We start from the raw sequence: 14592 nt of genomic DNA on the forward strand, positions 1-14592 counted from the left end.
CCCCCAAGACTGAACCAGAAAGAAATTGAATCCCTGAACAAATAATGACTTTAAAATTGAGGCAGTAATAAACAGCCTACCAAACGAAAAAAGCCCCAAAACCAGATGATTGACAGGGGAATTCTATTAAATGTGCAAAGAAGAGATGGTACAATTCCTACTGAAACTGTTCCCAAAAAATGAAGAGGAAAGATTCCTCCTAACTCATTCTATTAGGACAGCATCATCCTGATACCAAAATGTGGCAGAGATGCAACAAAAAAAAAAAAAGGAAAACTCCAGGCCAATATTCTTGAACATTGATACAAATTCTTCAACCATATTCTGGTAAACAGAATTCAGCAGCATCAGAAAGCTTATCCACCACAATCAAGTAGGTTTCATCCCCAGGATGCAATGTTGTTTCAGTATATGCAAATCAATAAAAGTGATTCATCACATAAACAGAACTAAAGATGAAAACCACATGATTATCCCAGTAGGTGCAGAAAAGGCTTTTGACAAACTTCAAACTCTATTCATGTTTTTAAAAACTCTCAATAAACTAAGTACTGAAGGAACAGACCTCCAAATAGAAAAGCCATCTGTGGCAAACCCAGGGCCAACATCATACTGAATGGGCAAAAGCTGGTATCATTCCCCTTGTAAACAGACACAAGACAAGGATGCCTTCTCTCACTAATCTTGTTCTACATAGTATTGGAAGTAGTATTGGAAGTTCTGGCCAGGGCAATCAGGCAAGTGAAATAAATAAAAGGTATTCAGATTGCAAGGTCAAATACCTCTACAAGGAGAACAACAAACCACCTTTCAAAGAAATAAGAGATGACGCAAACAAATGGAAAAACTTTCTATGGAAAGTTCATGGATAGGAAAAGTTAATATCATGAAAATGGTGATACTGCTCAAAGTAATGTATAGATTCAATGCTATTCCTACCATTGACCTTCTTCACAGAACTAGAAAAAGCTATTTTAAATTTTACATGGAACTAAAATATGGCCCAAATAGCCAGAGCATCCCAGGCAAAAGGAACAAAGCTGGAGGGATTATGCTACCTGATTTCAACTATACTTCAGAGCTAGAGTAACCAAAACAGCATGGTACAGGTACAAAAACAGACATGTAGACCAATGAAACCAAATATAAAACCCAGAAACAAGATCACACACCTACAACTATGATCTTTGACAAACCTTGTTGGCAGCATTTGAGAGCAGGTCCTAAGCCTGACTGCTGGGAGTGGGGAGGTTCTGAGCCATAATCAATGGCATGAGCAACAGGTGCCTTAACGACATACTCCAGCTGCAGTAGATAAGCATGCCAGAGCCTGTTTCTTGTCACTAAAGAATGCTTTGTTCCCGTGAAGAATATTTTTAGTCAAATGGTGATTATAACTTGCTTGCTGTCAATAAATGTGTGGGTCAGTCTCTGTTGGAGGCTCTCAGTTAGGAATGCTGAGGCCCACTATCTGTCCCATACCTTTTTGCTCTCTATCTCTGTGTCTGTTTATTAATTCCTTCAGTGCCACCTGGGTTGGGATCTACCCGACCAAGCTGGTCTCAGCAAGTAGCGCCCATGTGGAGCTTGAACCCAGGACAAAGGGTCACCAGAGTTACGGCTGCAGAACGTGAAACTAAGCTGGAGAACACCCGAGTATTCTTAAAGCTATCCCCGTGATAAAAAAGGAAACTTGGAAGCATCAGGGTAATAAATGGGACAAAGGTCCAACAGGCATGAGGCTTATTTGAGTCTACTTTGGCAGCTCCTCAAGAAAGGGGGAATTAAAGTTAATCTCTGTCAGCTGTTTTCAATGAATTTGTGCTTTCTTACTCAGTTCTTCTGCTGCTTTCTTTGTCTTTCATTGCTTTATAAAGAAGGAGCTAGGGATATTCCAATCTCAGTAAGAAGGAAGACTTGTGGGGAAAAGGAAAAATAAAAGTGGGTGGGGGGACCGCAGCAGGAAGCTCCACCCAGGCCCACAGCTAGGCCTGGGCAGGAGAAGGGAGCAGAGCAAGCCAAAGGTGTCTCCTGTAGCCAGGTGCAGGGGTGTGGGGAATGGGACAAAGCTCAGAGAAAGCTCAGAGGCGTTCAAGCCAACAGGCTCAGCCCAAAACCAGCAATTGCTGCCCAGGCATCGTGAGAAAACAAAAAGTACCACCTGGGTGGGGCCAGCACTGATGCCTGCCCAGACCCCCACTGCTGCCTCTGGCTCCACAGATGTCCCACAGTGTTCTTTGTAAACAAGTAACTTCCCAAATTCTAATTATTTGCTAAAATTTAAGGATTTGTAAGATTTTTTTTCCTAATATTAACCACTATTATTTCAACCCTACCTTTAAATGGGACTCTTTTAAAATCTAATTTAAGTAAAACAGTAACCTCTGGGGTAAAAAATTACAGCTAGTCCATGAATTAGTAAGAAACATTTAGAAGCAAGACATATGGATTTGCTCCTCAGTAGAAAAAAAGTTTCCTAATTAACTGACAAGTTGCAAAACGTGCTTTCTATCTTAAAAGGCAAAAATACTGGCACAAGCCTTACCCATAATTTTGTAAATTTAGATAATAAATGTCAATTAGCTATAAAAGGTGGCCCAGGAATTAGCTAAAAAGCAATTAAAGGCTAAGCATGTAAAATCACACCCTTTAAAGGAGAACTTTAAACCAAATTACATATTAGTTAAGTTAAAAAGTAAAAATTTCAAGCCCATTCTCAGAAAGTAAAAGAAAATTGTATGTAAGTGTGGTAAAAAACATATGCATAAGACTGATGAGAGATAGTCTTTGCTCAGCTAGTCACTGTTTTCAAAACAGCTTGCCAGTTTAAAGTCCATAAACTTAGCTTAAAAACTTAATTGCTAGCTATTCTCCTGTGGCTTTAAGCACATGATTCAAGTATATTATTTAAGTCTCTGCTTCCAGAGATGTTTTTAGATTTCTCTTTAAAACTTTCTGTTACCAATTTCAACTTACCATCTTAATAATTAATGCAGCAAGTTCCTAAGTTAATTCTAGCATCACTGAAATTCCTTTAAGAGGAATTTGAAGCAATTTACTTCTTCATACCTCCCCTTTAGTCCTGTTTAACTGTATCCCACAAGTTTTGATATGTTGTATTTCCATTTTCATTTGTTTCAACAAACTTTTTGATTTCCATCTGAATTTCTCTGTTGACTCAATGTTTATTCAGGAGCGTGCTGTTAGTTCCATATACTTGCCTAGTTGCCAATGTTTCTCTTGGTGTACATTTCTAGTTTTATTCCACTGTGGCCAGAGAAGATATTTGATATGATTTCAATTTTTGAAAATTTGCTGAGATTTGTTTTGTGGCTTAACATAGGTGCTGTCCTGGAAAACGTTCCATGTGTTCATGAAAAGAATGTATATTCTGTAGTGTTAGATAGAATGCTCTATAAATATCTGTCAGCTTTATTTGGTCTGAAGTTCAGTTTAAATCCAATGTTTCTTTCTTGATTTTCTGTGTAGATTATCTGTCTAATGCTGAGGTTTAGATGTTAAAGTCCCCACTATTCTTGTAATGGAATCTATCTCTCTTGTCAGATGTAGTAATTTCACAGGCTGCTCTTTGTTAGTAAAGAAAATGATTTGGGGGCTGCATTTCATTAAAAGAAAAACCTTACTGAGGACTTCTGTACCCTCACAATCTGCCTAAATAATTTCTTCTTAACTCCTATATCACTGCCAGACTCTGAGCCAAAATGAGGTGACACAGAGAGGCTGGAACTGTGCAGAATGCATTTTAGTAGAAACAGCTGAGCGGCAGTAGTGATGTCCAGTTTCCAGGTGCAGCAGTGACATCTGTACTAGTCTCAGGGTCCAGTGTCCAGCACCAGGGTGTCAGAGGTGTGAGCAGTGGCATCTGTGCTCAGCAGCAGGGGCAGTTGTTCCTAGGAGGGACCTGATCCAGGTTGGGCTGTGGATTCTGTTCCTGGTTGTGTAATTTCTAGCCTTGTTCTGTGGCCTTCTCCACAATAAAATTAGCCCCCAATGCCATGTATTACTACTTTATGTGTACCTTAGAGAAATTTATTTTCCATAGTTTGCTCCAAAAAGTGAGTGAGAAATCAGTGTGTGGCGCAGTGTCAGAGAGCAGCATTCAGAGGTGTTCTTTGTGTAAGAGCCACATCCCAAATTGTCTACCTGGCCTCTATGCCATGGTGGAGAGATCAGCAGGGAATAGCACATCTCATAATTGATGATATATGTTCTCCCTTTTATTTCTGAGAGAAAAATCTTCTTTTAAACAAAGTTTGAAAACCCACCCCATCCACCCACCCTGGTCACTCTGATCTCTGATCTCAGTGATTCCCAATCTGGCTCCCAAAGGGGAAGGCAGGGGCTTAGAAAATACTCAGGCCACTTCTCAGAACACCTGTCTCAGGGTATTATGCACAAGACCAAGACATCACTTATATAACAAGCACTACGGGTGAGGCTGATGCACAGACATGTGGGATCCTGGTGTGCTTGATCTGGAGACCAGGAACATAGGCTCCAGTCTTGTCATAAATCAGAATCTCTTGCTCAACCTTGGACTTCCTGGATCTCAGCACCACGTCCAGGTGATCCCTGTGCACATGGGAGGTCTAAGTGTCCTCTAGGCGTGGGGTCAGAACTGTGCAGTCTGCTCTGGGTGTGGTCTGATCAGATCCCTTAGAACTGGAGGTCCAGGGTTCAGTCCTTGCACTCATTCTGTTCTATAGCCAGTCACTTCCTTGGTGCCCTCATCCATGCTTGAGGTTATAAGTATTGTTTATATGGTGTGACCTCCTAAATCTATGTCTCCAGCCCAGTCTATTTCTCATTTTCCCTAAACTCTGGAGTTGTCTGTCCAACTGCCACCTCAGCTCCCTCACCTGCATTCCTAGTAGACATCTCCTCCACTGAGTGCCTGGGAGGCCCCCTCCTCAGTACGCTCCTGCCAGAGTCTCCCCAATTCCACAGTAGCTCTACCCTTCCTTCTACTTACTCATTTTACAACTGTGGGTGTCCTTGATTCGTCTTTCTCACACTATAGACACAATCCATTGGCAAATGTTGTGAGTCGATCTAAAAATGCATCCAGAGAGAGAGATCCAAGATGGCTGATCACTAGCAGCTCGGGATTGTAGCTCCCAATGAAAGTGCAGAGAATGAGAGGACACCACACTTTCAGAGGAATTTTTGTTGCTCACACACCAGGAGATTCCCAGCGGAGGAGCCCCACAGGTCGCTAGCGCGACTCTTGTGGCTGGCGAGGTGGTTTTGCTGCTGCCTTGGTGTGGCGGTTCTTGGTGCAGAGTCAGAAAAGCACCATTAATCTTAACGTCGCTGTTTTGGCCAGCGCAGTGGGTTGCTCAGATTTTAGCGCTGGGAATCAACAAGTTGGACGTCCACTCAGAAACCCAATTATAAAGACGGTAATTATAAAGACCACAGATGGATAAATCTATAAAGAAGGGAAGAAACCAGCCTAATAAGGGTGAGAATACCCAAAATCAGAAAGCCTCTCCCTCTACAGGGGATCACAGCTCCTCATCAGCAACGGAACAAGGTCTGATGGAGAACGAGTGTGTTCCATTAAGAGAAGTAGGCTTCAAAAGGTGGATAAGAAACTTCTGTGAATTAAAAGAACTTGTTCTAACCCAATGCAAAGAAACTAAGAACTTTGAAAAAAGGTTTGACGAAATGTTAACAAGAATACACAATTTAGAGAGGAATATAAGTGAATTAATGGAGCTGAAGAACACAACACGAGAACTTCGCAAACTATCCACAAGTTTTAACAGCCGAATTGATTAAGCAGAAGAAAAGATATCAGAGGTCGAAGACAAACTTAATGAAATAAAACAAAAAGACAAGGTTAGAGAAAAAAGGATAAAAAAGAATGAGCAAAGTCTCCAAGAAATATGGGACTATGTGAAAAGACCTAATCTACGTTTGATAGGTATACCTGAATGTGACCAAGAGAATCAATCCAAGCCGGAAAATACGCTTCAGGATTTTATTCAGGAAAACTTTTCCAACCTAGCAAGGCAGGACAATATTCAACTCCAGGTAATAAAGAGAACACCACAAAGATATTCCTCAAGAAGAGCAACCCCAAGGCACATAATTGTCAGATTCACCAGGGTTGAAATGAAGGAGAAAATGCTAAGGGCAGCCATAGAGAAAGGTCAGGTTACCCACAAAGGGAAGCCTCTCAGACTCACAGCAGATCTCTCAGCGGAAACCCTACAAGCCAGAAGAGAGTGGGGCCCAAAATTCAACATCCTTAAAGAAAAGAACTTTCAACCCAGAATTTCATATCCAGCCAAACTAACCTTCATAAGTGAAGGAAAAATAAAATTGTGAACAAGCAAGTACTCAGAGATTCCATCACCACCAGGCCTGCTTTACAAGGGCTTCTGAAAGAAGCACTACACATAGAAAGGAACAACCAGTATTAGCCATTCCAAAAATATACCAAAAGATAAACAGCATCAACATAATGAAGAATCTACATCAACTAATGGGCAAAACAGCCAGCTAGGATCAAATGGCAGTATTAAATTCACAAATATTATTATCAATCCTAAATTTAAATCGACTAAATCCTCCAATCCAAAGACACAGACAGGCAAAAAAAAAAAGCCAAAACCCATTGGTATGCTGCATCCAGACCCATCTCACATGCAAGGATACATAAAGACTCAAAACAAAGGGATGGAGAAAGATTTACCAACCAAATGGAGAGCAAAAATAAATAAATAAATAAAAAGCAGGAGTTGCAATTTTTGCCTCTGATAAAATAGACTTTAAAGCAACAAAGATCAAAAGAAGCAAAGAAGGATATTACATAAAAGGATCAATGCAACAAGAAGAGCTAAAGATCCTAAATATATACACACCCAATACAGGAATACCCAGATATATACGACTTATAAAGAGACTTAGACTCCCACACAATAATAGTGGGAGACTTCAACATCAATATTAGACAGATCAATACGACAGAAAATTAACAACGATATCCAGGATTTGATGTCAGATCCGGAACAAGTAAACTTAATTAACATTTATAGAACTCTCCACTTTAAATACACAAAATACACACTCTTATCAGTACCACATCACACCTACCTACAGGTTTAAATGAAATATTGGTTGGCTGCTTGTTTGTTATTTTCTTCCCTCATTTTTTTTTCATGTCTCATACCCATTTTTAGACTGCATTCTAGCCCGGGCAATAAAGCAACACCCCCGTTCTCTCTCCCTCTTCCTCTTCCTTCATTCTTTTTTTATTATTCTTCTTTTTTTCTCTCTCTTTTTTTTTTTTTCCTAAAAAAAAAAATGCATCCAGAATCCCCTCACAATCGACTATTTCCCCTGCTCACACCCCAGTCAAGGTAACAACATCTCCAGCCTGGAACACTGCACTCGCTTCCCACTGTTTTCCCTTCGGCCTCCCTCATCCCTCACCTCTCAATTCTGTTCTCAGCACAGCAGTCAGAGATCCTTTTAAAAGAGAAGTTGTACCACATCTCTCTTCTGCTCAAAACTGTCCACTACCTCACCATCTTAGAGCAAGGGTCAGATGCTTCCCCACACCCTCCAGGCACACCTGCCCTGGCTGTACCTTTGGCCTTACCTCAGATTCTCTCTCTCCAGCCCTCTTGGGCTCCTTCCCCTCCTGGGAACACAGACACCTTCCTGCCCTAGTGCATTTGCACTGGAGGTTCCTCTGCCTGGAAAGAACTTCCCCAGATATCCTCGTGGACAACTCCTCATGTCCCTCAACTGTTTCCTCAAAGGTCACCTTTACAACGTGGCACACACTGACCACCCAGCACCACAGCCACCTTCCCTGTCCCCACTGCCCACACCCTGGATCACCTGTCTCACAGCACTTCCCACCTTCTAGCACTTTCCTTCCTTGCTCTGGTTATAGTGTATCAGTCGTCTGCCTCTTCCCACAGGAACACATGCTGCACAAGATAAGAGATTTTTCTGATTTTACTTCAGTGATGTTCCCCAGATGCAGAATCACTCTGTCCTATGTCTGGCTGACAACGAAGGTCACTGTAGAGCATCTCCTATTCTAAAGGCAGTATCTTTATTAATATAGACTCTGGCCAAGTGCTGTTACTTGGCAGCTACAGCACAAGATCCCCTCACACCTGACATTAAGGTTGCCTGTGCTTTTCTTAGCAGGGCTGCTAGTGTGTCCTCCCTCCCCATCCCTCCTCCCACACCTACTCCCAACCCACACACACCCCTGCACACTTCAACACACAATCAACGCTTCTCTCTTCAGGAAAGAATAGTCCTTGATGATGGGTCCAATTTCGCAAACAAATGTAAGTCTAAATTAGCCTCTGCTTTATAGTTCATGAGTTGGGATTGGAGTCAGCACCAAGTTCACTTAGAACCAAGACAGGGAAAGAGGGCAGGAGAGCGAAGCAGAAGAGGAGCCCTAGAAGGAGGGCAGGAGCTGAATGGGTCTGAAAATTTGTCTCAGACTCCCTTGTGCAGGGGCCGCCCTAGTCAATGTGTGAGCCTCTGTGGTCACAGCTCCCGCGGGACAAGTTTCCATTGAAAGGACAAGGACAGTGGAGCAGTGAACCTGACCCAGTTGAGGACTGACCACATAAAGCCCATGATGGACTCAACAGCAACTGGGCACAGGCCCCGTCCACACTCGGCTCCTCACAGCCTTCTCCATCCCCACCTGCAACAGACTCAGCACAGCAAACATGTGGAATCTGGAAGGTTCCCAGGTCTTTATTTACTCTCTCAAATTTTAGGAATTGACTTATTTAATTAACCCATCAACCTCTCATGAAAAATATTTGAGAAAACACATTTATATTCAGATTCTTATTTTCAGTAGGGAAGTAATCAGTGCACCATGAAGTTGAGACCGAAATGGAGACACTCAGCCCCACCTCTCTGGAACAGGAAAGATGACTGGGGAGGGAACACAGGTCAGCATGGGGACAGGGGTCACGGTGGACACGGGGTGGGCTGTCTCTCCACCTCCTCACATTACGCTAACAGGGACGCAGACACATGCAGATGCCTTTGCAGAAAGAGATGCCAGAGGCTCTTGAAGTCACAAAGGGGAGGCATGAAGAAATCCTGCATCTCAGTCCCACACAAGGCAGCTGTCTCAAGCTACAGAAAACAATAGGTGTCATCAAATTCATGTCAGTCATGGTAAGTGATGACACTCTGAACAGCCCACCACACACTTGAAACGTCCCACTCAAAGAATCACGATTACCCAGTCCTTTCCCCTCTGCCTTATTCCGTACCCACTTCAGACCCCCAGAGTGTCACCTTTACAAGCCGTGAGAGACACATCAGAGCCCTGGGAACTGTCACTGCCTGCGGTAGAACAAAAACAGGACCTGGTCAGACCCCACAGGAGATGTGGGCCAGGAGGAATTATGGGGTGGGTGAGCTCCTCCACACTCCCGCCCCCACCACTTACACGCAGCCTGAGAGTAGCTCCCTCTTTTTCCACCTGTGGGAAGAAAGTATCCTGTGAGGAGATGGGGAGGAGGCAGAACCACGATATCTTAGAGAAACCTCCTAGTCTTGGACCCAACAGAAGTTTCCAGAACTATCACTACAGACCCAGGGCAGGATCAGGAAACACAAGGAAAGCAGGTGTGTGTCCTGGACCAAATGCCCTCGTAAGGTCTGTCCTTAGCAGGGACCTTCCCCTGACTTGTGAATGCTGGAATCAGCACCCCAACACTACAGTCTTCAAGGTGATACATCTGTCCTTCATTGCCACATGTGCTTCACAAAAGAGTAAGTGCTGGCACACAGGGCCCCAGGCTGGATTGGCCCATGTGTGGATGGTGCTTCCCAGTAATGAGGCAGGGAACGCTTCTACCTGGGGCTTGAAACCCCTAGCTGGACAAGAAAATGCAGACTCCAGTCCTCACCCCTTCCCTACCTGAGCTCTTCCTCCGCAACAGCACAGCAGTGACCACAGCTCCAGTGACCATGGCTCCTAGGATAGCCAGGCCAGCAACAATGCCCACAATGGGGACGGTGGGCTGGGAAGACCGCTCTGGGAAAGGAGAGGAAAGTGAGGGACGCTGACCCAAGGCCTCAGCCCTGGCCCTGCTGAAGGCTCCAGAAGGGCATCTGCTTTCCCTGAGAAGAGACATGACTCCACATCCCCTCCTTACCCATCCCCCTCCTCACCCCATCCCCCTCCTTACCCCATGTCAGGGTGAGGGGCTCCAGCAGCCCCTTGTGCTGCACATGGCATGTGTATCTCTGCTCTTCTCCAGAAGGCACCACCACAGCTGCCCACTTCTGGAAGGTTCCATCCCCTGATGGCCTGGTCTCCACAAGCTCCGTGTCCTGAATCTGCTCCTCCCCATCCCGCTCCCAGGTCAGTGTGATCTCCGCAGGGTAGAAGCCCAGAGCCCAGCACCTCAGGGTGGCCTCATGGTCAGAGACGGGGTGGTGGGTCACATGTGTCTTTGGGGGGTCTGACGGGATGAGTCAGAAAATTCAGACACTTTGCATCTCTCATGGGACACCCCAGCAGCACCCATGTGACCATTCCGAAATTGGACAGGACGCCTGGGGTGGGGAAGGGAGCACAGAACCCAGATACCAGCCTGGAAACAGGCACCTGGGATAATCTCCTATTCCTTGGAAAGTTCTAGTCTCTGAGGGAGGAACAGCGACTTCTGGTCCTGACCTGAATGGAGGCCGGGGGACTCAGAAAAGCTGGAATCAGACCTCCAAAGACACTTGAGAGTGAGGCAGAGAGCAAGGCCTGAGAGAAAAAGTCACGGCACCCAAGGCTGCTGCAGGGGTTAAAGGGGACCCCTGATCAACATTCCAGAGACTGTCTCCCCTCCATTTCCACAGAGCCGTCATCCCTTAATTGTCCTAGAGACCAGACGGGCCCTCAGAGGAAACTCAGGAAAACTCGTGTCATTCTCCATTTAAGGCAGAGCGATATTCTAGCGCTGATCACATTTTCTTCCCCTCCTCGTGGGAGACCAACCCGGGAGATCTATAGGAGATGGGGAAGGCTTCCTACTGCCCCTGGTACCCAGGCGCTGCAGCGTCTCCTTCCCGTTCTCGAGGTGTCTGCGGAGCCACTCCACGCACTCGCCCTCCAGGTAGGCTCTCATCCTCTCGGCCACATTGTTCGCCTCCAGCCGGCGCTGGCTGATCTGAGCCTCCATGACTGCGGCAGTCCAGGAGCGCAGGTCCTCGTTCAGAGCGATGTGATCCTTGCCGTCGTAGGCTCTCTTGTCATACCCACGGAGGAAGCGCCCATCTGGCCCCACTTCGCAGCCGTATACCCTCTGGTAGGTGTGAGACCCTGGCCCCGCCCCCGCGGTCAGCCCCGCCCCTCGAGCTCCCACCCCCACCACCACCACCAACAACAACAACAACCCGCGGGGATTTCGACTTAAACTGAAAATGCTGGGGCTCTCTCCCGTCCAGGGTCTGGGCGGGTCCCGCAGCCTCGGGGTGGACCTCGAACCCGGAGACTCGGGGAGACCCGGGCAGTCCGTGGGCGACGGGGAGGGGTCGTGACCTGCGCCCCGGGCCGGGGTCACTCACTGGCGTCGCTCAGGTTGTAGTGGCCGGCCAGGATCCTCACGGACATTTCGCTACTCCGTGCTTCCGCCTTGAGGCAAGTTGTCTCCCGGTCCCAATACTCCGGCCCCTCCTGCTCCATCCACGGCGCCCGCGGATCCATCCTCGGACTGGCGGCGTCGCTGTGGAACCGCTCGAACTCCGTGTCATCCACGTAGCCCACGGCGATGAAGCTCGGCTTCCCACGGCCGGGCCGGGACACCGCAGTGTAGAAATACGTCAGGGAGTGGGAGTCTGGGGGCGAGGAGGGGCTGAGACCCGCCCGACCCTTCTCCGGGCGCGGCTCCCCGGGTCCTGCGCCCCGCAGGCGGACCTCTCCCCCCTCTCCGCAGAGGCAGTTTCCCTCCCGACGCCGCACTCACCCTCCAGGGTCTGGGTCAGGGCCAGGGCCCCCGAGAGCAGCAGGAGGAGGGTTTGGGGCGCCATGAGCGCCATCCTCGGCCTCTGGGGAGAATCTGAGTCGGGGTGGGTGACTGGGGACTTTAGAATCGGGACCGCGGCGACGCTGATTGGCTTCTCTAGAAACCCGGCACCCAATGGGAGTGGGAACTGGGGATGCGTCACGAGTATCCAGGAGGAAGGACCCGACACAGGCTGGGAAAAGTGAAACTCATCGTTTCACTTGTGCGGAATCCCCAAGGCTGCGCGTCCCCAGTGCAGACACGGCTCTCAAACCGTGCCTGAAACCCTGAGAGCCACGCCCGGGACCTGAGACTTTGTCCTGATCCCTCTTCTCCTACACCAAGCCTCTTCGTCACACTGACTGCTCGAGTCCTGGCCAAGGATCTGTCTGTGGAACCAGGGAGAGACCCCCTCAGGCTACGCCCAGCCCCTTCCCCTTCACTTCTCGTCCTGGAATCCCCTTCCCTGAACTGGACTCTCTGCCTACCACTCCTTACCTCTCCACTTGGATTCTTGTACTAGGAAACTCACCACGGGGAATTTGATGCCAGAGAGTGAGCTCGCCCGGGGAATGGACGTGTAGAGACAGGGGTTTTCTCTTTAAACCTGGTGAAGTTTTGTCTGAAGGCACCAGACAGAGATTCTCATAGAGACCAGTTTCCTTTTTGTTTATTAATACAGTAGGTAGCACAATATTGGTAATCCCTGATTAGAATTCCAATCTGTAAAAGACCTGTGTCAAAATAGAGCTACAATTAAACTCTCTAAGCTCCTAAGTTTTACTTTCCCAGACTATGGATCTGTGACTGTGGGTTGTTACATTTAAAATTATCTTCATTCGCTAGTCCAAGTTTTCCTGTGTGAGCCGAGAACATCTCCTGAATACAAAGAAGCAGGTTTGTTACTGTGTATTAAACCGGGAGCCTGTAGTCATCACTCAGAGTTGCAAGTGCTCCATGCAGTCCCAATGCTCTTCATTGAGGCTCCATCGCTGCCCGTTTTCATTATGCACATCTAAGCAGTGTGCATATTTTATTTGGACATTTAACATTTTTGTAACCCTTTTTTTTAATCTTAAGGAGACCATTCGTTTTTAGGCAGTCCCACAAAATGTATTAAATATCGAATGCAAAGAACCCCCTGCTAGGCTCTTCCACTGCTTTAGAATTCTTTCCTCTCTCCTTTTCCTCACTTCCTGCTTCTCCAGCCCTTCTCTCTGCACCTGTCATCCCTCACACCCACCCCTCCCCTTAGTCCCCACCACCCTGTCACTCCTGAATTGTGGCACTAACACCTGCCCTTACTTCCTGCCCATGTCTGTTCTCCCCACAGTGCTCAGCAGTCCTGGTAATGTGACTCGTGTCATTTCTTCACTTAAAATGGTTGGATTCTACCATTGTAAGTGAAAAAGTCGAGACATTCTTCGTCGAGAGTCAGCCGCGGTTTCCTGCTTCAACAGTGCTTGGACGGAACCCGGCGCTCGTCCAGCCCGCCGCCCACAGCCAGCCCTCTGTCACCTCCACACCGCGCCCTCGGACCGCTCCAAGGTCCCGCCGCCTCTCCAGCGCTGAGCAGCCGCCGCCGCCGCCGCCACCGCCTCTCCTTAGCAGCCGCCGTGACGACCGACAGCATCACCTTCGCAGGTGCGCCAGAACTACCACCAGGACTCAGAGGCCGCCATCAACCGCCAGAACAACCTGGAGATCTACGCCTCCTATGTTTACCTGTCCATGTCTTACTACTTTGACCGCGATGATGTGGCTTTGAAGAACTTTGCCAAGTACTTTCTTCACCAATCTCATGAGGAGAGGGAACATGTCGAGAAACTGATGAAGCTGCAGAACCAACGAGGCGGCCGCATCTTCCTTCAGGATATCAAGAAGCCAGATCATGATGACTGGGAGAGCGGGCTGAACGCGATGGAGTGTGCATTACATTTGGAAAAAAAGGTGAATCAGTCACTACTGGAACTGCACAAACTGGCCACTGACAAAAATGACCCCCATTTGTGTGACTTCATTGAGACACATTACCTGAATGAGCAGGTGAAATCCATCAAAGAATTGGGTGACCACGTGACGAACTTGCGCAGGATGGGAGCACCCCAATCTGGCTTGGCAGAATATCGCTTTGACAAGCACACCCTGAGAGACAGTGATAATGAAAGCTAAGCCTTAGGCTAATTTCCCCACTGCCACCGGGTGACTTCCTTGGTCACCAAGGCAGTGCATGCATATTGGGGTTTCCTTTACCTTTTCTATAAGTTCTACCAAAACATCTACTTAAGTTCTTTGTACCATTCCTTCAAATAAAAATATTTGGTACCAAAAAAAAAAAAAAAAAGAAAACGTCTACCATTTTCTATATGCTTTCAATTTGTCTCATATCTTTATGTTTCTGTTCCTTCTTTGCCACTTTCTTATGTGTCAAGTACACATTTTTTAGGTTATGGTTTTAATTCTCCTAGTGGCTTTTAGCTATATTTCTTTACACTTACGTTTTATTGTTGTAAGAATGGAAACCCAATTCCTTGACTTTTCACAGTGAAGTTCAGGTAAT

General features: G+C 46.8%; 1 protein-coding gene and 1 pseudogene across 7 annotated transcripts in view; one reads left to right on the forward strand and one right to left on the reverse strand.

The window, feature by feature from the left end:
• Positions 1-12133, reverse strand: part of LOC116543421 (HLA class I histocompatibility antigen, A alpha chain-like) — a 97106-nt gene extending 84973 nt beyond the window's left edge. The window contains exons 1-8 of one of the 6 annotated variants that reach the window (XM_032268944.1): positions 11994-12132; positions 11596-11865; positions 11075-11350; positions 10224-10499; positions 9953-10069; positions 9479-9511; positions 9325-9372; positions 8747-9159 (exon numbers count right to left, since the gene is read on the reverse strand). In XM_032268944.1, coding sequence (XP_032124835.1) covers positions 9155-9159; positions 9325-9372; positions 9479-9511; positions 9953-10069; positions 10224-10499; positions 11075-11350; positions 11596-11865; positions 11994-12066 — 1098 coding nt within the window. In that variant the 5' untranslated portion in view covers positions 12067-12132 and the 3' untranslated portion in view covers positions 8747-9154. Of the gene's footprint in view, positions 1-8746; positions 9160-9310; positions 9530-9952; positions 10070-10223; positions 10500-11074; positions 11351-11595; positions 11866-11993 lie in introns of those variants that run through there. The other 5 variants (XM_032268945.1, XM_032268942.1, XM_032268943.1 and 2 more) reach the window with 5 other exon arrangements.
• A 34-nt stretch (positions 12134-12167) lies between these two features.
• LOC116543462 lies at positions 12168-14359 on the forward strand (annotated as a pseudogene). Its single transcript, XR_004265583.1, has 2 exons — positions 12168-12307; positions 13437-14359. The product of XR_004265583.1 is annotated as a ferritin heavy chain pseudogene (transcript).
• The last annotated feature ends 233 nt before the right edge of the window (positions 14360-14592 follow it).

This window comes from Sapajus apella, unplaced genomic scaffold (assembly GCF_009761245.1).
Source record: "Sapajus apella isolate SASKATOON/1434 unplaced genomic scaffold, GSC_monkey_1.0 scaffold188, whole genome shotgun sequence".
NCBI classification, from domain to species: domain Eukaryota; kingdom Metazoa; phylum Chordata; class Mammalia; order Primates; family Cebidae; genus Sapajus; species Sapajus apella.